The sequence below is a fragment of the Spermophilus citellus genome (genome assembly GCF_964194105.1).
Source record: "Spermophilus citellus genome assembly, chromosome: 14".
Lineage (NCBI taxonomy): Eukaryota > Metazoa > Chordata > Mammalia > Rodentia > Sciuridae > Spermophilus > Spermophilus citellus.
The window spans coordinates 60,810,248-60,836,877 of NC_138194.1; the positions used below are offsets into that span (position 1 = coordinate 60,810,248).

A 26,630-nucleotide genomic window follows, 5' to 3' on the forward strand; every position below is an offset into this window, starting at 1 on the left:
TCTACTGCCACCTCCTTCCTGTTTGTAACTTGTAAAGTACTTTACACCAAATCAGATGTCCAACATTAAATTGATAGACTCAAATGGATTTGTCAGAACCTAACATAGTAGTTGCTTAATGCCAGGGACCAACTACAGACAAGGTCACATTAATGAACCTGTTCCAATTCATGTTTTGGTCATATTTAAATCACCAGTGGTCCTTTAGAAAGGTCTATAAAAATTTTCTATGTGCATGTAACATACAAACTATATAGACAGAAATATCTATGAGGAATTAATAATTAAAAGTTATTTCTTACTTGATCATTGAAGGAGCACACTTGATTTTTTTCCACTCTAAGAAATTATACCTGAGAGATAGACTAGGGTCCAGTTAATGGGAAATGGATAGGTTCATGAATTAGCCAAGTCACTGTACCATTAATTGAACATACATTTGAACTAATGAGTAATTTTCTCCCATTTAGGAAAAAAATGCCAGATTTTTTGTTGAATAAATAGAACTATTAAATTATTTCATTTGGCCTCAATCGTGGATTATATCTTGATGTTATAAGATGGTCCTAATCATTCTGGTCTTCTTCACAGGGTTGGCCTTTGCTATTCTCTCATCTGTGCATCCAGTGTTTGGTTTATATGGATCTCTGTTTCCTGCCATCATCTATGCCATATTTGGAATGGGACGACATGTTGCCACAGGTAATAATTCCTGCCTATGCTTATGCTTCTCATGTTAATAATAAAGGAGACTCAGAGTGATTGTTCCTTACTGATTACATTTCCAAAACAATTCTAACTTCACTGTTGGAAAATATCAGCAAATATTGCTTCTATATATTTCTGTGTTTTGGATAGTCAGTGCACACTGTGAGTTATTGCTAACTTACTGTGTAACCAAGGTTATTGCAAAGGATTCTTTGCATTTTTAAGTTGTAAAAAGACCATGAAAGAAGTTGGGCACAGTGGTGCACACCTGTAATTCCAGGGGCTTGGGAGGTTGAGGCACAAGGATTGCAAATTCAAAACCAGCCTCAACAATTTAGTGAGGAACTTAGTGAGACCCGGTCTCAAAAAATAAGGAAAAGGATGCGGTTCAGTGGTTAAGGGCCTCTGGGTTCAATCCCCAGTACCAATTAAAAAATAAAAACCATGAAAGAGGGGGAGGGTTTACAATGAGATAAGAGGAAGTAAGAACTTGAAAGAAAACAAAAAAGACTATAAAATTTAGTAATTCAAATACTGAAAAATGTTTTACACATGTGTTTGATATTTGGGCTAAATGGTCTTCTAGGTTTCTTCCAGGCTAGATTCTGTAATACCCTTTAATTGGTATGTATCTTGCCTTAAAACATGAGCAGTCATGATTATTCTGCTACTACAGCAGGCTGGGTTGGTGTTAGTTAAATTTGGGCATAAGTCTCCTTTTCTGTTTGCTATCTATGTGATCTGGACAAAATTTTAAAGCTATCTCTATTTGCTTCTTCCTTCTGCTGAATTTCATATAATCACACTGAGAACTAGATCATTGATGAACAGTGTCTAATTTAGTACTTGCTTCATAAAGTTTCATAAAGTTAGCTATTATTAAAAATGACACTTTAATCTTAAATACTAATAAAGTACTTTAAAATGGAAATATATACACATTTCTATAATATTTTCTCAGTGTCAGATCTTAGCCTCTAATCATTTTGCAACCATATCTTCAGGGATCACTTTGTGTTATTGATTGTATTAGTTTCCTAATGCTGCTGTAATAAATTAGCATGAGTTTAGTGGCTTAAAACAATACAAAGTTATTGTTCAGTTCTGGAAATCAGTAATCTGAAATGAGTATCACAGGACTAAAATTGAGTCAACAGGGCTTCATTCCTTTCTGGAAGCTCTTAGGAGGGAATGCATATTCTTGACTTGCCTGTCTTCTAGATGTTTCCTACACCTTCAAGGCAGCATTGTGGCATCTTCAAATCTCTCTCTGACTCTCATCTTTTTCCTCCGTCTTCCATATTTAAAGAACCTTGTGATTACATTGGATATACATGGAAAATCCAGGGTAATCCTCTTATATTAAGGTCAATTGATTATCAATCTTTAATTCATCTGTAACATGAATTATTCCTTGCCAAGGAGCATAGCATGTTCACAGGTTCTAGGGATTAGCATGTAGACATATTTGGGGGACATAATTTTGCTTACCACATTGACACATAAAATTTTTCATAAAATATTTTGTGTGTAATGTTTGGTTTTTTATATCCATAACTTTGTTATGGGGAAGGATTGACAGCAAACCATCATTTAAAGTATTGCTACCTAACAAAGGATTGACAGCAAACCATCATTTAAAGTATTGCTTCTCCGTGAATCTGCATTGCATGGGAGTTTGTTAGAAACACAAAACCTTGGTTTCTACCTCAGATCTACTGAAATACAATCAGCATTTTCACAAAATCTCCAAGTTTTACATACACACATATGCATAGTCGAGAGCCACATAATGAAATTTTAGTCAACAATAAATGACATAGAAGAACATGATCCCATAATAATAACCTAGTGACACCATAGCTATCTTAGTTTGAGTAAGTACAATTATGAATGATGGTATTTGCCTGAGAGAAATTGCTTACAATGCATTTCTTATAATGAATCCCTGTTATATACATGCCTGTATATAAAATATAAACATTATATATGTATATAAAAATATATGTATATGTATGATATGCATGTATCTTTATGTATACATAAGTTTCAAAACCATTCATATACTATTCATTAGGTACTTTATTAAGAGCATTACATGTTACTTTGTGCTATTTCTTACCTATTAAGTGGGCATTATTATCTGCATATTTCAGATTAAAAAGAAAATAAAAATAACCACAAACTCTGAAATTCAGAAAACTTCCTGGGAGGGCACAAATTAAAGTCAGAGGTGCATGGTTTACAATTCAGAGGTAGCCAAATATAAAGCCTAAGTATTTTTCTTTTTTCTTTTCTTGACAATGTGGTGTTTTAGAATGAACTTATCTTTTATATTAATGCAAAAGAAGAACACAATAATGAATTAGAAATTCGTAAAGCTTATTAGTTAATTATCCTGCTTTTTCATTTCTGAACAGTTTATTTTCATTTTTGAAAGATTTTAATATGTTCTTAGAAAAAGCTGACTGGCTTATAGCTTCAGAATGGACCTCACAGAATTCCCTCTATTTAACACAAGAAAAGGCAAAACAAACCAATAGGCCATAATTACATTATGAAGTAAAAAATGCACAGTTTGATAATATGTACATGTACCTTTACATAAACCATTTTATTACCTAGGTAATCACTGAAGACATTTGTTGGTTGAGTAGTTTTGAAATTACCATTTATATAAGACCTCAACTAACAAATTATTTAATAAATTATTAAAGGCTGTAGGAAACTTATGGTCTATAAGGTAAAAATAGATATAATTTCTGTGACAAGAAATAATCAATTAACTTATTTCTTTGGCTATAAAAGGAAAAGATGGAAACATGGGTAAGAATCCAATGGAAACAGAACTAAGGAAAACAACCAATATGTGACAATTCAGAAGATTTACTTGTCTTCTAAATTGGACAATTTTTTGGTAGATGAGGAAGGGCCATCTAAATGGCTTTTCTGGGAGAAGAAAAATGAACAACTTAGAGAAAACTTAGGAAGATAATATAAGAAATAAAAACAAACAATTATTGTACTGAAAGTTTACATTGTGAAAATGTTTTATATATAAAATTTCATCTATTCTCTTCCCAAATTTTATAAGTAGATATTTTATCATCATTTAAAAATATGGAATTTGGGTGAGGTTGGTAAATTGACCAAGATCACAGGCTGATATTCAGTGGAATAGGATTTAAACTTGGGTCTGTCCAAGGCTGGAACCCATACTCACTTCCTATTAGACCCTGCTACCCACAGTACTATTAAGTGACCAAATGGATTAGTGGTATTTAAGGGTTGCTTCCACTAGTGGGTTTAAAGCCTGACTAGGGTAAAAAGTTGAGAAAATAACAGAAAAAACCGAGAGGTAGTAGGAAGAAGATATAAACGAGGGTGAGGCTCATAAATAGAGAAAGTAGACCATCCACAACATCCTTACATTGCAGCAGTCCCAGCTCCTTGGTCATCCTCCACTATCTCAGAAAGAGCCAAACTGTAGTCTTGCTAAAGGAACTCCTATCCAGGTGAGGCTCATCTTCTCCCCGCAAAAAACCATGTAGATAACCCTTTCTGTTCTACCATTTAAATCCTTCTTATCTTCCTCCAAATTCTAGGAAAGTTAGGCCTAAACTCAAAAAATTAATTCTTTTATATGTTTTCAGTTTTATAGTCATTCGTTCAGGGCTTCTCTATAAATCATTTTGCTTTGTGGTCCAGGAGATTTAAAGATTTAAAGCAACATCTGATTCACTTTCAGGACAAACCTGCTGTAGCACATCCTGAAAAATATATCTTATCAAAATAAGATTCTATTGTGAATGTTCCTTCCTTAATAGTCTCTATCCTGGGTGCTAGAATCTTGTCTCTCATCATCAGATATATTCATTCCTGGATGCATTCTTAATTAAGCTTTTTTTGATGAGGGCAATAATCAAGATGATTTATTTATGATTTATTGAGGATGACTTTGCTCACTAAAAGAACTCTTCAATTTTCCATATATGTTTATGGACCATCAACTCTAAGAGAAGAGTAAAGAATAACAGACCATAAGAGAGCAATCTGATCTTAATCTTACTAAGAATTGTCTGCCTAACATTTATTAGGAGATAACCAAATTTGATTAGATGTTTGCTATTTGATATGTGCTGTATTTTATTATCCAATTTTAGCTTCATAACAATCCCATTGGATGAGAAATGCCATCTGTTTACAGATAAGGAGGTTGAAGGGTGACAGTTCTGGGACTTAAGGCCACCTTCATTAGAATCTATAATCACCACTTTGTTCTAAATCCACAGCACATACTGCCCTTCTTATTTAAAGCCTCTTATCCATTGAGAAAAGAAGATTGTGTGTGTGTGTGTGTGTGTGTGTGTGTGTGTGTGTGTGTAGGGAGGTATGTTCCATTGAGGCTCGTATCTGTTGGAGTCCTGTTTTGCTTGCCCTGTGCTACTCCATGCTTTGTATTCTATGGACATCTTGCCAAGTCAATTTTTTTGCAGTCTCCATTATAACCTTGAGCAAAGTAAGATTGTAAGTAGTGATTTGGGGGCATGTTTGCACAGTGCAGCAGTGTTTGTTTTTTTTTTTTAACCCAAGTTTTCTGAGCCTTTCTGTGGGAATGAGCATTTCCCATCCAAGCGGCAGCATTTCAGGCAGTCTTTACCAAGATGACAGGCATAGGAACTCTTGACAGGGAAAGGGCACTCACTGAACATGGTCCCACACATGTAGAAGGCAAGGTGATTCTTGGTAAATATTGCTAGCCTTATCTAACAGCAGTAGATGTATATTTAATCATTTTATGAGTCACAGGACATTGTTATATTATAATAAAGCTACACTTGGTTATGAGATCACAGTGGGGAGAAAGATTTAAGCCTGGTCAGGAGTAACTGGAATAGATCCTTGTGAATATGGAATATCAGCCAGAATTGAAAAATAAGTAGCATCTGCATAGGTTCAAACAGAGTTCATATGTAACCACTGAGTTTACTGAGGTCTTTGAACTTACCTCCTTTACATTCTCCCCTAACCCTGAAATATAGGTATTATTAATTGCCCCAGTTAATGGATGAGCTAACTTAGACCCAGAGTAAGGCACTATAGGTCACATTATTGATAAATTGAGGTACTGGATTTAAATGAAGGCCACAATCTTAACCACTGCCCCTAGGACATTTTCCATGCCAGTATGCAGACAGGAAGGGGAATATATGGCCCAGGAGGTCATAGCAGGTAGATGAGTATGATTGCTTGTTAACAAATGTATGTATACAGAGAACGCACGTATCTACTTGTTTCATAGAGAGGGGTGAAAGGTGAAGTGGGGATACAGATATTGTTTCTCATAGATCTGTTTGGCTTTGCAATATGGCATCAACTTTAATGGTAGAATTCAACAATTTTGATTATATCATTTTCTTGAGTTACTAATTGAAGGTTCTCTGCATCTCCTTTTAGGCACCTTTGCCTTGACATCCTTAATATCAGCCAATGCTGTGGAACGGCTAGTCCCTCAAAGCAGCCGGAACCTCACCACGCAGAGCAACTCCAGTGTACTGGGCTTATCTGACTTTGAGGTACAAAGGATTGGAGTTGCTGCAGCTGTTTCCTTCCTGGGAGGTGTGATTCAGGTAAGTAATACGAGGCTTGAGAAGGCAGAAAGGGACCCAGTAGCAAGGGAAGCTCTTGTTCATGGGCCTTTCGAGGTGGATAAAGGGCAGATGTATTTTATCTTCTATATTGTCTACTACCAAGAATAATTACTGTATAAGTGCTGGTTAAGTGAAAAAGCTAAAATCAAGAAATTGAAGTTACAGAGTAGCTGTTGCTGGCTTTTTAATAATGAGCCTTCTAAAAAAGTTTATTAAAAGTGGAATAGGCTTTCTTGGAAGGTAGCAGACCATCCTTGTTTTCATACAGTGACCAGATTGTCCCTGGAAGGGAATGTCATGATTAAAGTTCCTATAATGGGAAGGAGATGTGATAAGACTTTGAGAATCCTTCCCAACATTTTATACTGCCTACGCCAGTTACAAATGATACTTAGCTTGTGTTACAGGTTTGCTAGTTTGAGGTCATCAGACTCAGATCTGGATTAGTTTTTGCCCCTTTCCAAATTAGGTGTGTATGTTACTGCCAAGTTCGCTACAGTCATTTTTTCAAAATATTAGACTATGTAATTTGCTGTTTTTAATCAGTGTTCAAAATTAGGTAACTCAGACATGACTATAAAGTAAATATAGACAAAGCATTGGATATTAGATAGGGAATTGTCTATTTCATAGACATTTTTGCTTACTCCCTTACTGTAAATTGAATTCTATGTACACAAACTTCCCAAATGACTGTTTTCTGGGTTGGTAGGAGCTCTTATTTTACAGTGCCATAATTACAAGGTCAAAGATTATGTAAAGGTCAAGAAGGGAGTCAAATAGTTGATTATTGCTTGGAATTGGATGGAAAGAAGAAAGGAGGGGACCTAGAAGAAAAATAAAACTCTAAGAGTTACATTGCCTTCTAAATGTGTCAAAAAGACTAAAGAATTACGGATGTGAGATGAAATGAGAATAAGAATTCAAGTCTTCACAGTTATGAGAAAAACACACCATCTGAGTAGCATCTTTTTCAAAGAGATGGACAAGTTGGTATTTTCCAAGGCATAGGTCTGGTTGCCTGGGGGTTCTGTAATCTTTGTTTTTTCAAACATGGATGACGTCAGTGTGTTCTAAGACTTCACAGGCTGGCTGGCTGAGTGTCTCTTTCCTTCTCATTTTGTCTGTGTGAGGCTGTGAAATACCTGTCATCTGTCTTCATTTTAGAAACAATCAGCCATGTGAGCTGGTGATTAAACATGGATGTGCTGCATTGGATTGGATATAGGTTTCCCTTAATTTCTGTACATGCAAAATAAAAATGTTTGTACTAAGATGGCAAGGACAATATTTCTTCTCCTTGTTCTGTTGCTTTCCATTCATGTTTCTCATTGAATTTATGAGTTATAATAAGTTCCAACTTTCTTTTATTCTATACATCATGGAACAAATAGTTTTAGGTGCATATTACTATATTAAATGTCTATAAGAATACATAATCAGCAAGAAGACCATAAATGATCTGCTTAGTCTCATTTTAACCATTTTCCTAAGTCCAAAGCAATAATCAGGTGTTTTATTATTTTCTAAGCATATTTGGGTTAAGGATTTAAATGATAAAACAGAAAAGTAGAGGCCAGGATTCTAACATAAAAAGTAAATCTCATTTTCCAGACTGAAACTCCCTAGAATTATAAGAGTAATACAGGATATTATTAAAGATAATAAAAATAATTTCATTTTCATGGCCTTTTACTACATGTCACACCGGATCCAGATAGTTGCATGCTTTCTCTTATAACTTCATCAAACATCTGCTTTTCTTCCCCGTTAGCTCTGGTCCTGGGTATGTGACCTATGTTTTAGCCAATTTTCTAACAGATGGCTGGACTTTATTTGACCTCCAAACTTATCTGTCCATTGTCATCCAGATCCTTAGAGTCTTTTAGATCTCTTGGATCTAGCTCCTTAGTCAATTTTTCTTTTCCTGCTTATTTGAAATTCACTGACTAGGAGGGAGGTGACTTGTATCTGAGTTCTATAAACACTGGTGTTGTTTGCTTGTTTGCCTTCTGTTACACTAATTTGTGTGGTATTGTTCTTAAACATCATTTGTTCTCAGGTGTTCCCCATCCCCCAAGACCCAATAGATGAGATAATTTAGGTGAATAAAAATATATGGTTAAGGTGTCTCTAACAATCACATCTGATCTGATCCCTAGAGTGTGTACGTTAGAAATGCTCTCAGCTGCAAGTAACACATAGCCTCCTCTCAGGACGTTAGGCCATAAAGACATGGATTGCATTTGGTATTCCAGGAAGTCACAGAAGCAGGGTCTTGAGGGGCTTCAACATCTGGCAACACACTGAAGTGATGAACTTATCTTCTTTTACTGATAATAAGAGTTCTGTGATATATCAGTGCATTTCCTTTTTGGCCTTCTTTACTTTTGATTCACAAGACCCTCCCCTGATTGTGCTTTCATTTATCCATTTTTCCCCTCACACAACTCTGTACTTTTTTCACTTTGATGATATCCTTTAATATCATTTTAATGATTTGAGTATGTCTACCTGTTTAATTTTAGCTAGCCTTGTACAGTTTTAGAAGAAAGTAATGGCATTCTACTATCTTTCCTATCCCCACATCCCCTCATCCCCACATCGGAATTATTTCCCCCCTATGCGTAATTTTTTTTTTCTCTCACAGCCTTTAAGATTTCATCTTTTTTCTCTGTCATTATTTTTATAATGTGTCTTGGTGTGAGTCTGCTATAATTTTGTACATTTGGTGTCCTGTAAGCCTCTTGTATTTGATTTTTATTCCATTCTTTAGGTTTGGGAAATTTTCTGCTATTATATCATTTAAAAGATGGTGTATTCCTTTGGTTTGTATATCCACTCCTTCATCTATTCTGATACCTCTTAAGTTTGGTCTTTTCATGTTACCCCATAATTTTTGGATGCTCTGTTCATGATTTCTTACCATCTTCTCTGCATGGTCAATTCTACCTTCAAGATTATATATTATATATTTGTCTTCATTGTCTGAGGTTCTGTACTCCAAGTGGTCTATTGGTTGGTGAGGCTTTCTATTGAATTTATAATTTGGTTTATTGATTCTTTCATTTTGATTAGTTCTGCTTGGGTTTTTTTCATGATCTCTTTATTGAAGTGGTCTTTCACTTCCTGTATTTTTTCTTTGATTTCACTCCTTATACTATCATTTACTTCATATATCAATTTAACTATGTACAATCTTAACTCCTTCTTAGACATTTCTTCTACTGTGTTATCAGTGGCTTCTGTTGTTGAAGTGTCTTGGTTGGTTTGGGGCACTTTATTCCTTTTTTTTTTTTTCATGTTGTATGTGTGTTTTCCCATCTAAAAATATGGATCTAAGGTAGCATACATTATACCCTCTAGACCTACAGTGTTCCTAAAGATTTCTAACTCTTCACCTTTAATGGTGAGGCCAATATCAACAGCATCCAGTGAACATAATATATAGCCTTAAATCTAATAACTCTCACTAAGGCGTCTACTGCTTTCTTGCATTAAACCAAAATGATGAGTTCAATAGCAATCTATTGTATAAATAGAAAATTTGTTAAAATAGTTTACAACTTCAAATGGTGGATAAGAGAACAGAGATAGTGTAATATGCAATATTCGTGAAGGAGGAAGAGAGAAGCTAGAAGTAAAAATTCACAAAAAGAGTGAAAGAGGAGCTGACAGAGATTGGATGTTGGTTAGAGAAAAGTTGGAAAGAAAATCCAAGAAAACAGACAAGAGAGAGGAAGAATATGAACAAAGAGAAAAAATTAAAGACATAAGAATACAACAAAAATGCAAAACAACATTCATGTATCATTGTCCTCCAAACACTGATGCATAAAAACATTCTATTCCAAATATGGTAGAGAGATTAGCAAATCAAAGAGTAAGATAAAATAAATCTTCCTGGAAAGTTAAACTGTCTCTGTCAGTGTTCAACAGTTTCTCAGCCTGTCTTTGACATTTCTGGGGATCACCAAACCCAGATCAGCCCTTGAAAACCCAGTCTCTATCCCACCAATCTGAGCTTCACATAACTCAGGCTTGGCTATGCTGCAGTCCCAAGATCTCAATTGTTGCTCCTACTTGTAGAAAGATCACTAGGGATACACTAATGCAAAGGAGCAACCCCACGATGCAACAGCAAGACAAGGGCCACCAGCACTCTTAGCAGGAAGACCCCAGTCTCCTCCAGGTCCTAGCTGGAGTCCCCAGATAGAGGCTCTTGTGGTGGTTATCCTGTTGGCATCTGGGCCCCAGGGCCCTGGGTGGTGTCCCAAAATGGGTGCAGCCACATGCAATCAAACTTGGAGTCTCCCCTGAAGCAGTCCTCTAGGCCATGGTAGACGTGGTATTGGCAGTAGTTGTTAGCTGCAGGCAGCAGGTCAGCAGTAGAGGCAGCTGCAGCGGTGGCTGCAATTGCAGCTGTGGGGGCAGCATCACCAGGCTGGAGATCAGCTTCAGTTGCATCTGGGACAGTAGTGTCTTCTTTGGCAGCAGCACCCAGAAAGAAGACCTCCAGGCGACCTCAGGCTGGCAGCATGGAATCAGAGGCAGCAGCAATGGTGGTATTGGTGCAGGTGGCAGTTGATTGGCAGGAGACTTATGGTTCAGCAGCGGTGACCATGAAGATAGTAGGAAGTAGCAAGGTAACCAAGGTGGTGCCCAGAGAAGAGACCTCTAGGCCTGGAAGGGCTTCCACAGCAGCAATGTTAGCCCCAAAAGTCTTTTAAGAGAAGAGTTTTTAATTTTTATGTGGATATGCCTTTTTCTTTTTCATTTTTGTCAATAATTTCTAGTGCTATTGCACATGATCAGGGCATGTTTTTTGGAATATTTTCTTATTACCTAATTTCCTAATATTTTCATTATGATCAAGTTTTGTGAAAGAAGTTTCATGAACACCTGGGGAAAATAAGGCATAGACAGTCTTAGGATAACAATCAAGATATAGCTAAAAGTTTTACTTTATTGATTATGATAATTTGATGCTTGAAAATCTGATCTTTTTTTGCACTGAGAATGGTGCATTACTGTAGACTCCCTTCACCAGAATAATGGTTTTGTAGGTGTTTGATGACCATTTAGGTAAGATGTATATGTGGGTGTCCTAAACATAAATGCATCCAAATGTCTCTCACTCATTGTCATTCAGGTACAATAAATTATCCCCATCTCTCTTCTCCCTCAACACTGTATTTACATTACTAGTATAAATAAAGGGCACTTATACAACCACAGCAATGTAATGTGATGTGTATCTGTATTGTGCATTAGATATGGGCCTTTAAAAAATAGTCATAATGAGGTATAATTGCCATTTAATAAGTTCCACATATATAAATTGTATGATTTGATAAATGTTGACATATGTATAAGGCCATGGAATCATCATCAAGATAGTGATATTTATCATTTCCCAGCCCCATTTTTTCCTGGACCATCTGTAACCGTTTCCTGTCATTCCTATTGATTACACCCCCACTCCTTGGCAACCACATTTACTTTCTGTCACTATAGATTAGTTTGCATTTTCTAGAATTTTATAAAAATGAATTTACTCCCTCCTTTTTTTAAAAAAAATTAGGTCTATTTTTTCTTCTTTCCACTCAGCATTACTTTATTGTTGTTGATCTCTGTTTTAGTCAACATTTTTGTTGCTGTGATCAAAAGACCTGATAAGAACAATGTAGAGGAGGCAAAGTTTATTTGGGCTCACAGTCTCAGTGGTCTCAGTCCATAGATGGTGAACTCTATTGTTCTGGGCCCAATAGGAGAACATGGTGGAAGGGTGTGGCAGAGAGAAGCAGCTCAGGACCTTGCACCAGGAAGCAGAGAGAGAGCTCCACTTACCAGGAATATACCCCAAAGGCTCCTCCCTTCTCCAGTCGCACCCTACCTGCCTAAAGTTACCACCCAGATAATCCACATTGGTGGATTAATCCACTGATTAGGTCATGCTTCTCATAATCTAATCATTTCACCTCTGAATGTTCTTGCATTGTCTTACACATGAGCTTTCGGGGACACCTCATATCTAATCCTTAACAATTGTCTAAGTTTTTTTTGTTTTTGTTTTTTTTTGCAGTGGTTTCACAACATAGTAGAAACTTCTGTGGTTAGAACTTGTGTAATTTCTGATTGGATCATACAGTGACTAAATGGACTGTGATGTAATTATTTTGGTTCCCATCCCTACCATCCATTTGTAAGACACATTAAATATCTCATTTGCCAAGATAGTCTTTTGGTGTAACTGATGCAATTTTGTGTTATTGGTATTACTTTAGAAGGAAAAAAAAAAACGAATAAAAGACAAGTTTTCTAGCCAAAAGACAGTAGCGGCCAAGAGAGAGAGAGATTGCTTGCACACTCACAGCAATGAGGTGTTAACATCAAGGCAAGGTAGAGCCTTTTGAAATGCCAGTATCAATAAACATTTCTGGTGGGGAAACAAACACTTAATAAAAGTCAGTGCACTTTTAAAAACATTGTTTCTTCTCCCTGTAGCTTTTGCTATTCTCTCTACAATGGGCACTTTGCCCATTTCTTTTTCCAAGAACTGAGAGAGGTATGGAATTGTCCTCTGCCCATTTACTTCTGGAAATTTCCCCAAGCTCTACTTTTCTGAAGCAACCAAAGGACAAGATTTCTGCCCTGGAGGATAAGGGATACACGGCTTTCTTTGTTTGAAAGTTGCATCAGCATTGGGTGACACAAGGTGGGGGGTTCAGTGTAAGAGTCTTGGATTATTGTACCACTGCATTTTGGAAAAACATGATCTTCTACCTCTAGGGATGATAAAGAAACTACAGACCTAAATAGGAGATTCTCTAATAATTATGTTTGGTTTCATACTGAACTTTTATTTTTGTATTAAATAAGAAGATCAAGAGTATAGGAAGAACCAATGATGCTCAAATTTAACCTGCCCATCATACCTATATATGTCATACTTATTTTTTTTCCAGAAAAATTGTCAGTATCATTCTTTTGTAATGCAAGAGGACAACTTCAAAAATAATAATGTTTCGTTATTTCACAACCATTTTAGTCAGGAAGTCGTTAATGTGTTTAATCTAAATCTTTCCAGCTGGGTTTGTACCTGGAAAAACTAAGAAATAAAAAGCTTCATAAAATTAGAATTATAACATTCTTCAAAATTCATAAAAAGAAAAATGTCTCATGTTCAAAAATAATATTTATTATCCTACCATATGCCCAGCTCTGTTCTAAGCCTATTGCATGTATTCATATAGTCAGTCTTCACTGACATGTTTTTGCCACTGTGCATATGAAGATACTGAAAGGTAAAGTGGATTATTTAGAATCTTATAATTAGGAATTGGCGAGTAGGAGTCTCAAAACTGCTATGCTGTGCAGATTTCTATACCACTACTAAGAAAGGAAGCAAAGTAACTTAATCCGCCATCTTGTAGAGCCAGGCATTGGGCCAGATCTTTCCCACATTTTACCTTCTTAACGTTAAGGCAGGTGTGTGCCAGGTGGTGGATGGCTTCAAGGCTCCTTCTGAGTCCACTTGTGTGACTCTTTCTTGTCATTCAAGTTTCAGCCCAAATATACTTATCTCGAAGAAGCTTCCGGGACATCTCCAATCTTCCATATGTTTTACATTTTTAGGACTTCTCAACCTACCAGAAATTTGTTTTTTTTACATATTTGCCTCCCTTTCTACATTGTGACTCTCCATGGAACAGAGACTGTTTATAATTCTAGCAGCTGGTGCTTAATAAATGTGAGTTGAAGAAATTATAAGGGAAAAAGGTCAATTAAATGTTAGTGGCAGCACTATGTTAAATACCAAAATTAAGATTTTTTTCCTACTTTTTCAGATTTACCACTCTCTCCCTCCATTCTTCATCTCAAGATAGTAAATGTATATGTCTATTTTTTTTTAAAATTGTAACACAGCTCTTAATGAAAATGGAGTAATAGAATTTCTAAATTTCCAGTTGGTGGTGTATCCTGTTAGCTCCATCTTCCTCAAATGTAGCGATCTAGTCAATGAAATTTCTCCCCTCTTCTCAGTTACTTCTAATACTGATGGAAGGTAAAAATACAGCTACACTACTCCTTCAGCTGTCCGTTCCCCTGTGTCTTTCCACATCACACTTCAACCATCCCACTTTACAACCACACAGTTGTTTTCTTCAGCTGGGGCAGGAAGGCAGGCAGAAGAGTGAAGTCATGCATTTCTGGCGTTTCAGAGCCTAGTAATGTCTTGAAAAGTCCAAGAACAGAAAAGATTGTGGTGTCCCCTTCAATCATGTAGATAATTACAAATAAGAACAATTCTTAAGGCTAGTGAATTTTGGATATATTTTACAATAACCAAAAATAAAAAATCATGCTTGTTTCTAAAACACATCCTTGGTTTGCCTACCAGGTGATCTTGGTTCACCTCTGCCCTCCTTTCCTGCTGTCTGGTTTCAGTGTCCTTGTCCTTTTGGCTCTAGCTATTCTTATGCTAGCCTTTTAAATAGCCATTCATCCCACCTTCTGTCATGACACCAATCCTACCAAAGCACCCCTCTGATGTGTGAGCCAGTGTGCAGCATATTTCTTGGCACAATTAGGTGTTTAATAAATGTATGGGAGAGTGATGTCACTCACTCCTGCAAAACTCCCTTTTTACTACCTTTACATCGCTCTGTATTCTGACTTCAATGTTCTTGTCTTATTTTCTATTGCTCCCTATTGGCTAGTTTTGCTCCTTCTAAACTAGCAGCTCTGTGTGCTATGGACACGTCCCATGCTGAGCTGTTTTACATGCATTCTCTCCTGTCTTTCTGGAGTGCTTTCTAATACTTTCTCTGTTGAATTTTGCCTTAAGTATCAAGGCACAGAGCTAACCCTTTCCTGCAGTGTTCCCTTCTTGCTGGGGAATCCAGTGACTCACCCTTCCCTCGCTCCCTCCCTTCCTTCCTTCCTTTGCAAAGATAATATATAAAGTTGCCATACACCCCCCTAAGTTTCCCTGTTGTTAACATCTTACTAATGCAACAATAAGCATGGATGTATAAATATTTCTTCAAGATCCTGCTTTCAATTCTTTGGGGTTCATACCAAGAAATAAAATGCTAGATGACATAGTAATTCTATTTTTAACTTTTCAAGGAATTCCCATACTGTTTTTCATAGTCGTTGTACCATTTTTCTTTCTACCAACATTGCATGAAAATTCCAATTTGCCTATATCCTTACCCAAACTAGCTATTGTCTGTGTGTGTGTGTGAGAGAGAGAGAGTGTGTATTTGTGTGTGTTTGATAGTAGTCCTCTTAATGAACATGAGGTGACATCTCATTGTAGCTTTGATTTGCATTTCCCTAATCATTAGTGATGTTGAATGTTTTCTATGTAGTGCTTAGCCATTTATATATCTTTTTGGAGAAAGATCTGTTCAAGTCCTTTACCCATTTTAAAATAATTTTTTTTATATATATTGTCAAGTTTTAGGGTCAGTTTACACATTCTGGATATTAATCCCCTGTCAGATATATCAATTGAAAACAATTTGTATTCATTCTGTGGAGTGCCTTTTTATATTGCTCATAGTGTCTTTTGATAAACAATTTTTAAAACTTTCCATGAAGTCCAGTTTGTCAATTTTTTTTTTGTTACCTGTGCCTTTGGTGTCATATCTAAGAAATAACTGCCAAATTCAAATTCCTGATGCTTCTATCCTGTATTTTCTTCTAAGAGTTTTACTGTTTAGGTTTTATGTTTAGATCCTCTATTGGTTTTCTGTTAGCTTTTATATATGGTGTTAGGTGAAGGTCCGACTTCATTTTTTTGCATTTGTAGCTTTTTCATTTCTCTATGTGTATATTTTAATGACAGTGCCACACTCTTTTGATTACTATTGCTTTGTATTAAGTTTTAAAATGAGGAATCAGGAGTCCTCTACATTTGTTCTTTTCTTTCCCCCTCTTTTTCATATCTTTATTGGTATATTATATTTGTACAGAATGGTGGGAATCATTGTTACATATTCATACATGCACCTGATATAGCAATGTAGTTTAGCCAATATTATTCCCCAGTTTTTCCCCTGTCCTTAACCTCCTCCCTTCCTTTCCTCTAGCCTACTGATCTCCATTTAATTTTCCTCCATTCTACTGATCTCTCTTAACCTTTCTTTTCTTTTTTCCTCTCTAGCTTCCACATATGAGAAAAAAAATAGTCTTTGACTTTCTGAGTTTGGATTACTTCACTTAACATAATGTTCTTGAGTCCCATTTGTTTTACTGCAAATGACATATTTTTATTTTTCTTTATGGTTGAATAAAACATCATTGGGTATATATACCACATTTTCTTTATCCATTTATCCATTGATAGTCACCTAAGCTACTTCCACAGTTTGGCTATTGTGAATTGGACTGCTATAAACATGATATGCATTTGTTCTTTTTTTTCTAAGGTGGTTTTGTCTCTTCAAGGTCACTTGAGAATCCCTCCAAAGTAATTTATTTTAAATTTGTGCATGTCAAGTTTCACACTCATGCTGTTAATAAGATCCATGGGTTTTAATAATGTATAGTGTTACATGTCCACCAGACAGTGTCATACAGAACAGTTTCGATGTCCTAAAAACACAATTCACTTCAGATACGTTCCACCATTTTCAAATTCCTGAAAACTACTCATTTGTTTGCTGTCCCCAATAGTTTTCCCCCCCTGTTTAGTTATCTAGATAGAATCATGCAGTAGCTTTTTCTGAAAATCTGATTTTTCTTACAATATGAATTCAAGACTCATCCATATCTTTACCTTTTTTGTCATTGCTCATTAGTTTTTTTAACTAATAATAGTATGGAGGAGGGCTTTCTATTCCAATTTTACAACCCATACCTTCATAGGCATCATCTGATACTATTTTCTCTCAGGTTGTCTGGTCACCTAGAACTTTTTTCTGCTCTTCCTACACAGCATTCAGTTGTTTTCTTAGTGTCATGAGCAATTTGGTCCTCTCCCCTAACTTGTATATGCTGAGCAACAAACACAATAGGGCTTTTATTAGCATTTCAGGTTCCACCTGTCATTTTTTAGACTTTTACCTTCCACATGCTGGTGTTAAATCTTCTTTATGGTTCCAGTCAACATTCTTCTCTTCCAATATCCTAATTTCACTTCTATTTATACAGTCTTTTAATGTGTGACTCGTATCTTCATTTCTGTATTCTACAGCAATCCTGGGCCTATCCCATTGAATTGACAAATAGTCAATATGGTGTTATGTAAGAGCCAGATTGCATACAAACCAACATAACTTGAAGTGCACACTATATTCAATGCTATATTCCATCCACTTGCATGTATATTTGTTTCCTATGCTCTCACGTTTAAAAAAATATATTTGAAGTCACTTCTAAAAAACGACCTGAAATCTGAGATGCATTCAATTTATGAAGAACACATGGTGTTTATACAAGCATTTCCAAATAGTACTATGCTAGTGAACCTTGATAATGTATGTCAGAGGTTTTTGGCATTAGCCCAGAACATCAGCATTACTATAAACAGTTGAAATATATTGTATGAAATTTATTTTCTCATAAAATGTTGCATGGTCAGAATCATGGAGTTGGCTAGCCAGAGTAGAATCATTATCATGCATATTATTGGTAAAAGGAGCTGATATGTTTGTATATTAAGGGATTCACTTAAAAATCCTTAATGTTAGTATAAATTTAAATACTGAGATCTAAGAAAATAAAATCACTTTCTCCCTTTAATGCTTTTGAAGTTTTAAGTCCAGTGGGCATCAACCAGTATCATGCATGTTCCTTTGATTTTTTTAAAAAAGTATAGATATGGTAATGCAAATTTTATTTTTCTTCCATAGGAATCCACATCCAAACTGATTTGAGCATATCGCCCTCCCTCCCCACAACACACACACTTTTTAAACATGCAGGATTAGAAAAAGACAAAAAAGGAAAAAGTCAATATTCAGAAAACAATATTGTGTTGATTTTAATTTAACATCTGCCCAGTTTAAATGCACACTGTACCCAATAACATTTGGAAAGTCTTGAAACCTAATAATGTTCTCAAGAGAATCCAACATATTGAATTAAAATTTAAGAAACCCATTACATGTCAATTCTATGTAAAATGAAAATGAAAATGTGTCAGATATTCTTTCCTTTAGGTGCCTTGAGAACTTTCACCTGAACTATCCTCTGACTGTTTCTTTGTCCTCTTAGGTGGCCATGTTTGTGTTACAGCTGGGCAGTGCCACATTCCTGCTTACGGAGCCTGTGATCAGTGCAATGACAACTGGGGCTGCCACCCATGTTGTGACTTCGCAAGTCAAGTATCTTTTGGGAATAAAAATGCCATATATATCTGGACCACTTGGATTCTTTTATGTGAGTTTTCCAAATGTCTGTGTTCATATATATGGACTGTGTATTTTTTCACGAAGAAGAATTTAGTTAATTGCAGTACTGAAAATTTTCTATTTTATAGTAACTTGGGTTTAAATAGAATCTTGCCGAATATTTTAAATATGATTTATTGTGTGAAAGTACTTTAATCTGTAATATTTACCAGTTCTGGAAACAATTGAATGTGATATAATTTGGGGGCTCAATGAGAAAAAATAGCTTGGACGTTTTTACATGTGTGTATGAAGCAGATGTGCTGCCAACTTCTAATGGAAGCCATCTTACCAGGGTTGTGGCCCAGTTTAACACCAGTGCAATGTACCACAGTCTCTCAGGATTGTGAATCCCAGAAGGGATCAAAACAGAGGCCTGCTCAAAACTAGTGACTGTAGACCCAATAGCCAACAACCAGCTGTTCAAAGCCATCTGAACCCGAGAGAGAACATCTGCCCAGTTTCAAGACATTTCCATAACATAATATTCTCCTTTGCTCTTGATTTCTTTTTAAAGTTGACCTTAAATCTGTGACTCCTTGCATTCAATTGGAGCTTTATAAAAAGAAAAATGTCCTGATGATTAACTTAATAGTGAGCAACTTTCATTTTCCTTAACTTTATACGTTGCTGTAAACTTAATGACATTAATGTTTTATAACAAGAATATTGCCGTCCTTAAACTTTTTAAATCTGTATGGTTGAACAGTAGCTTGATACATGGAAGTACAATTACTTACTGATATAATTAGTGTTATTGAGGTGTTTTTTGGTGTTACCCTATTTGGTTCTAGGAGGATTCTATTTGTATATTCCTTCTGTGTCACTGATTATGAGGATAAGTTCCTCTTAATGGCATTAACCGACCAAAAGGATATAATATCTTTTTTTTTTTGGTCAAATTTCAATCTGAAAAGTTGCCCAGATTATTAATTTACTCTGACTTTATTATTGTCAACTCTGGCAACTTCTAGTTAAAAAAAATCTCCAGTTTTAATAAGTGAAAAAATGATGTCAACTGATTAGGTGGTTAAATAGTTAAGAATGATAGTAATTGGCAACACAGAATTGGAAACCAATTATAAAATTTTGTGACTTAGGTAATATCTGTATCAATGATTCATTCATAATAAGAAAGCTTAAAACCAAAACAGGGAAACTGGAACTGGGCCTGGAAGCAGCATAATTTCAAGCTTCAGCTCAAACAAAAACAGACTAAAGTAGCTGTAAGCTGTCAGATGACTGGCTGAGAGTTAAGACTTTCACTGGCACCATTTCTATGAGACAGAAGAAAATCAGTGAAGATTCTCTCTTGACCTGTCTGGAAACAATGTATTTGCCTGTGCATGTGCATTGTAGAAAATGCCTGCAGGTTATAGCTTGGTCTCTTTAGTCATATATACAGATAGTGATCTTTCTTTTCACAAATAATGTTAAAGAAGCAGGGTAGCCTGATATGGGAATGACATCTTTTTTTTTTTTTTTTAGCTTGTTTCTATTATGACACTGTATATGACTGTTATATGAAAATGTTTTGTGTTAGTTTTTTTTTCATTTTGTTTTCCAGTGAAGTAGATTGGAAGTTATTTTATTTTGATATTATAGGTCCAATATTATATAACTTTGGGAAATCTTTTGTGTGACTTCACACTCAAACTAAATCAAATTTAAGAATAATTTTATACTCCTGACTTTAAATTCACATTGCTATTCGTATAAGTGACTGTGTTTTGTGCTGATGAAAAAAAAATGCAAAAATGTTGCTCTTTCTTCTCGGTTGCAGATCCCCGCACTGTTCAGCTGTTAGATAGGAATGGGGCTTTGTTTTTCGCCACTGTCAGTAGATGCTGGTTTTGCAATGTCAAAAATTGTGGTGAAGTTTAGATTGAAAAAAAATTTTACATCATACATAATTTACACGGGGATATAAAATGAGCTCTGGTATAGTTACATTATCAGTAAATCAAAACTTTCTCCTGAACAGTTTAGGTGGTACCTGAAGGAGTAGTGCTGAACTCAGCATGTAGATATAGGGCAGAGGACATCATAGAGGTCTTGATCATCAAGTCCAAGGCTCTAGAGAAGAGTAACACAGTTGGGGGAAGTTTTACCTCTTTTGTATTTTGACTATGCATCTTGCTTCTGCAGTTTGACCCTCTGAAAAGCTATTTTTCCCCTCTGAAAGCTATTCAGGCCAATGCGAGATTAAGAACATATAACTGATATTTCTTGGAGCAGAAGTTACTATCTAGACTAATACTCTTGCACAACGAGTCCATCACAAATCTTAGTCACCTCGGTAGGACAGTCCTCTTTTGTCAAATAAATTCAGGTTCTGTCAACCAAAGTGCTCATTAACTGATTCTGGTAGCAGCCATCATTCTTTCAACATAGAGAAAACATGACTTTCTGCATTCTTTCTGTTGCCAGATTGGGGCCTGCAGGTTGGGATTGCTTCCTTCTGATACTGTGATGGTTTCTACAGTGTCTTCTTTCTGGGGGATCCTTAATTCTAGGCTATGAAGAGAATTCAGTTCTCTGTTTTGAATATGTCAAATTTCCATCCATTTGGTTGCTCTGGGCTGACAGATGTGCTTGTCTTGGTGGAACATTTTTAGGGAGCAATTTAAATCAGATACAGGAAGTTGTGTAGTCTCAGTTCTACCCTCTTAGGTGCAGATTAAGTATCTAATAGCTTGAGGGATTGACATGGCATATCTTTTCCTACATTCTACCATTTGGATCTGGAGTGTTCCCCAGGGGCCCATGTGTTAAAGGCCTGGTCACCAGTCCATGCTGCTCTAGGAGGTGGTAAAACCTTTAGCAAGTGGGTCTGAGTGGGAGGTCTTCTGGTCATTGGGGCTACATCTTCAAAGGGCATCATGGGGCCCCAGTCTTTTCATATCTCTCTCTCTCTCTCTCTCTCTCTCTCTCTCTCTCTCTCTCTCTCTCTCTCTCATTTCTGGCCATGGGGTGAGTGTCTTTGGTCTGCCATATACTCCCTGACATGCTATGCTGCCTCACTAAAGGCCATCAGCAAAGTGGTCAGGTGATCATAGATGGAAACATCTAAAACTATGAGCCAAAGGACATCTTTTCTCTTTAAAAGTTGACTCTCTTAGGCATTTGCTACAGTAATGGAAACCGACTAACACAAGCATACACCACAACACCAGCTGAGCTCTGTTTCTCTTTTAGCTGTCAACCAGCATTCCCAGGTGAGGTGTTCTTCCAGGAGTCTTAAACCCCGCTGAAGCTTTCCCCTGCTACTTGGAGGGCCCATCAAGAATTTCAAAGGTCCTCCATATTCAAAATAAGCCTCTAGAATATATGTCATGACCCTCCTATGTCCCTAAAGAATGGATGTGTAATTAGACCTAATAGACATTTTTTCATTTCAGCTTTTCCTGCTTCCTTTAGCTTAGTTCTACTTTTCCCTCTATTCATCAAGATATTTTTTTCCCCTCAATTCTTAGGAATTTGGAAACTCTCTTTTTTAAAATAATTGTTTTCTTCCTAGTGACTTTGAAGAATATTTCAATACATTCTTCTTCTATTTTGAGTAAAAATCAACTTTTTTTTTCTGAGTTAAATTTTAGCTCTGATGATTTTTGTAGGGTGTATACAATCAGACTCTAACTGATTGGTAATTTTTCTCCCTGTAAGGTGGGTACAGGAGAAAGAACTTTACAACAAGAGAAGCCCAGATTCAGATCACAGCTCAAGTCATGACCACAGCAAATGACTGAGTGTCTTTAACTTCCGTTGCCTATTCTGTAAATTGATGATAATTACACCTGATGGTATTCATTCTCAAAATGAAATGTCTGGAATGTTAAATGGAAGTCATTAGATTTTTACTAGCAGTGAAGGTTTGGATATAACAAATTACAGATTTTAAATGTGCCACTTAAGTGATAAATACTAATGCTTATCCTCTACAGATGACTCTTAATTAGATAAACAAAATAAGACAACAAAAAATGAGATTATATGATCTTTGAAACTTAAATATCAAGGTGACACTTAGAAATAGTTCTGCTCTTAATGAGGGGTGCTTATCAGAATTGCAGAAATGCTATTATTTTCATTTGCAAATATTTCCATTGATTCAGCTCAAAATTCCCTTAGCATTTATAATGTCATATAATAACACATAAACAATTCTATAATATATTTAAGAATAAGCAGAAACAATAATGTTCAGGGTCATAGTGTCTTGGAATCTTTGCTCACTGTTTAAATCATTCTATTTTTATTGTCCTGAAGATTCAAATATTTGAATGACAACTTGTTTGTCCACACAAATAAGAGGGAAAAGTTTAATTCTTTAGAATTAAAGGATCTAATCAAGAGATGTAAAGTATCTGTTTATTAGAAAGGATGCTTTCCCCAAGAGGCACAATAAAAGTTACAAAAATTCCTAGCTCATATTAACACATGTGGATTTCTTTGAGATGGCGCCAGTGTCTCAGCCTGCAGCAGCCTATGATAAATTTGGCAGAACTAGCCACTGGCATGGCTTTATATGAGTACCCTTCTAAGTAATTATGCACAGTCCTGTGCATTAAAACTAAGAGCAAAAGGCAAGCTTGGCAATATATTCAACTACCCTTCTTGGAAGTTTTATTTCCCTCCTTAAAAATGGGAAGTTTCAGAACTGGGAAACAATTGCATTTCCAATCACACCCCTGCTGCATAAGCAAAGCACTTTTTGAGTTTGGACTGCAAAGACTGCAAAGCAAGAATCAAGAATGTTAATAAAGTGGAATCGAAACATCAGAAGGAAATCAGAGCCGATGAAGCAGTTTCTTTTATAGAGAATGAGATCACAATTAAATATGTACAAATGAGATTTCTATGTGCAGAACAAATCTTCTTTGAGGATATAGGCCCCGTGGGTTTTCTGAGTCAAGAACACGCTTTGGTGCTTTATGAAATCCCACATTTTCTTTGCAGATATTGTGATGTTTCTACTGTGACTTGCAGAGATGTGCAATCTACCCTGAAAAATGGACACAATAATTTGAAAGACAGAAAAAGAAAAGATTCATTTGAAGCTTGATTCAATCAGTGATTCAGGGGATACAAAGTGGGACAGGTTTCATTTTAATATGGAACCATTATATGGAAATTTATGGCAAAGGTTACTTTCAAATTATAACTCAGAAAGGGAATATTTTTGCAACTTGACCATTTGGACTTCGCTCTTTCCATCCCCCCACTCTTCCCTGAAAATAAATGCATCACCACAAAACCCAATGCTCAAGTAGTTCAAATTGAACTCATTTTTCTAAACAAGGGTTGGCTGGATTCCACCTGGGCCTTGGCATGCTTGATTGTATGTTTGTGTACCCATGTTGTCTTTAGCTGTTTAACATACCATGCTTCCCCCAGACTACATTCTGGACTGAGACTTAATTTATCCCTTAAAGCAATAAAAAATGAATTTATTTCCAGTATAAGATATAGTTATTGAAGAGAAATTTGGATATAATGATGTAAAAACTTATAGAATGTTTTTTCCCCCTTCCTGTTGGGATTTGGTTTGTACTGATGAAAATTTTGTTTGAGGTTAATATTTTATGGAGTATTTCTCTATTTGTGTTTTCTAACTTGGGAAGGGAAGGGATTTTGAAAGCTTCATCTTATCAATGTCCATCCTAAAATATCTACTGTTGTAATGATAGGTAGACCAAGTTTATAGGGGACATCAAAATCTTATGCACAGAGACAACTTGTACAAACATCTATTTGGGAAATATCAGAGATGGCTTTAGGGATGTGGAGGCAGGTATATAAAGTTCAGATTGAAATATAATCAAACCAATAAAAAAAAAAGAAATATAATCAACTTGAAAGGGATTAGGAGAAGTCATACATGGGCAATTGTGGCTCAGGTTTAAAGGCACCAAGGAGGTAAAAACTACCTTAAATATTCAACAAGATAATGGGGGAGATTTAATAAACTATACAAATAGGAAGAGATTGGCATGCATTCTAGATTAAGGAATCACTAAAAAAATTATTCAATAAATATTCATTGACCATTCATGGTCACTGGGGATGCAGTGAGAAATAATATTCTTATGAAATTTTATTGAAATACTGAAGAGAAATACAAACTAAGGTAGGAAGAGACAAATTGGTAAGCAAGATGCTCACATAAATGATGCTGTGATTGAAAGGGAGCCTGCATGATAGGGCAAAAAGGGTGGGATTGCTTAGATAAGGTGGTGAGAGAAGTACATTTGGAGAGTGAGAGTTTGACTGAAGGCCAGAAAGGCGATAGACCCAGCAGTGAAAGGGATTTGGGTTGAGTGTTCTAGGTGGCAGGAACAGCAGATGTAAAGGCCCTGAGAAGGATACAAACGTGAAGGGATGGATGGACAGATAGAATAATTTTAATCTTAAAATTCTTTCTCATGGAATTTCAGCAACTCTTGTAATTCATCAAGTCCTGCATTCTGGCTATGAGAGCAGACTTTATTCTTGTTTTATGTATGTAGCCAGCAGAACCAAGTGTTGATAGGGAAACTGACCAAAAACTACACTCCAAGTTCACTGTCTTAATTTTTGTGTGTCTATATTATTTCCCTCATATTAAAAGGAGGTAATAATGTTCATCTTGAGAAATTAAATGAGTCATTGCATATCAGATGACCAACACAGTGCCTAGATATAGTAATTTTCCCATTGCTTCTTCCACAATCTGCCCCTCCCAACCACACTCTGTAGATAGAAATTGACTTTCACCAACATATGATAATATTCAACTAGGTGGATTATGTAATAAAATTTATTCATCATAGGATGTGATAGCAGTTACAATGAATAAAATGATTTATTTATTGCTACTAACTTTGTCTCATTTAAAAAGACAATCTTTCTAAAACAAAAAAAAATCCCAATTGTAATGAATTTAACAAAATCATGTTACATGCATATATGAACATGCCACAGGGAATTTTTCCCTTATGTATATATATATATATATATATAGAAAGTACCAATAAATAATAAATAAATAAATAAGGGAAAGGAAAATTAATAGAGTAGAAGCAGGAGAATAGGAAGAGTGAGGAGGGGAGGGAAAATAGGAAACAGGGATTGAAATCAAGACTATATGTATGTATGGTTTTATCAAAATGAACCCAGCTACTGTGAATAATTACAATGCTCTAATAAAAAAGTCCATATTTTTAGAATTGTATCTGTCATGAATTGTGCCAAATACATTTTTACACTAAAGTTTGCATGTATGGTAGCAAGGATATATGGATGCTACCATTTTTGTTTAGAAATAGTCTTGGCTTTTTGGTTGATGACTGACTCAAAGCCATACATTGAGAACTAAGACTAGTAGACTGAGGATTAGCAATCTAGTACAGTAGTGTACTGACATTGTGACAGCTTTCTGATTTTACTAACACACTGTTGTTTCTCTAGTAAAACAAAACTTATTGGGACATGTTATGGTTTAGACATGAGTGTTCCCCAAAAGCCCATGGTTAAGAAATGATAGAAAGTTTAGAGTTGAAATGACTGGATTATGAGAGTTTTGACCAATCCATGCATTAATCCCCTGATAGGGTCTGACAGGGTGGGTAACAGTGGCTGGAGGAAGTGGGTCATTGAGGTTGTACCTTGGGGTTTATATTTTGTCTGTGGTAAGGAGAACTCTCTTTCTACTTCCTGATTCGATGTTTTAAGCTGCTTTACTCTACCATGCTCTTCCAACATGATGGTCTTTCTCACCTCTACCCCAGAGCAACAGAATCGGCCATCTATGGACTGAGACTTTCTGAAACTTCAAGCCCCCAAATAAACTTCTCCTCCTCTAATTATTCTTGTCAAGTCTTTG

The 26,630-nt window shown here is 35.9% G+C and overlaps 1 protein-coding gene across 3 annotated transcripts in view; it reads left to right on the forward strand.

Annotated features, from left to right (window-relative positions):
* The window catches only part of SLC26A7 (solute carrier family 26 member 7), a 100,571-nt gene that overhangs the window by 19,328 nt on the left and 54,613 nt on the right, over window positions 1-26,630 (forward strand). For all 3 annotated transcript variants that reach the window (XM_081266852.1, XM_081266851.1, XM_081266850.1), the window contains 3 exons: window positions 592-702; window positions 6,166-6,338; window positions 18,591-18,755. In XM_081266852.1, the coding sequence (XP_081122978.1) occupies window positions 592-702; window positions 6,166-6,338; window positions 18,591-18,755 (449 nt within the window). The remainder of the gene's footprint in view (window positions 1-591; window positions 703-6,165; window positions 6,339-18,590; window positions 18,756-26,630) is intronic.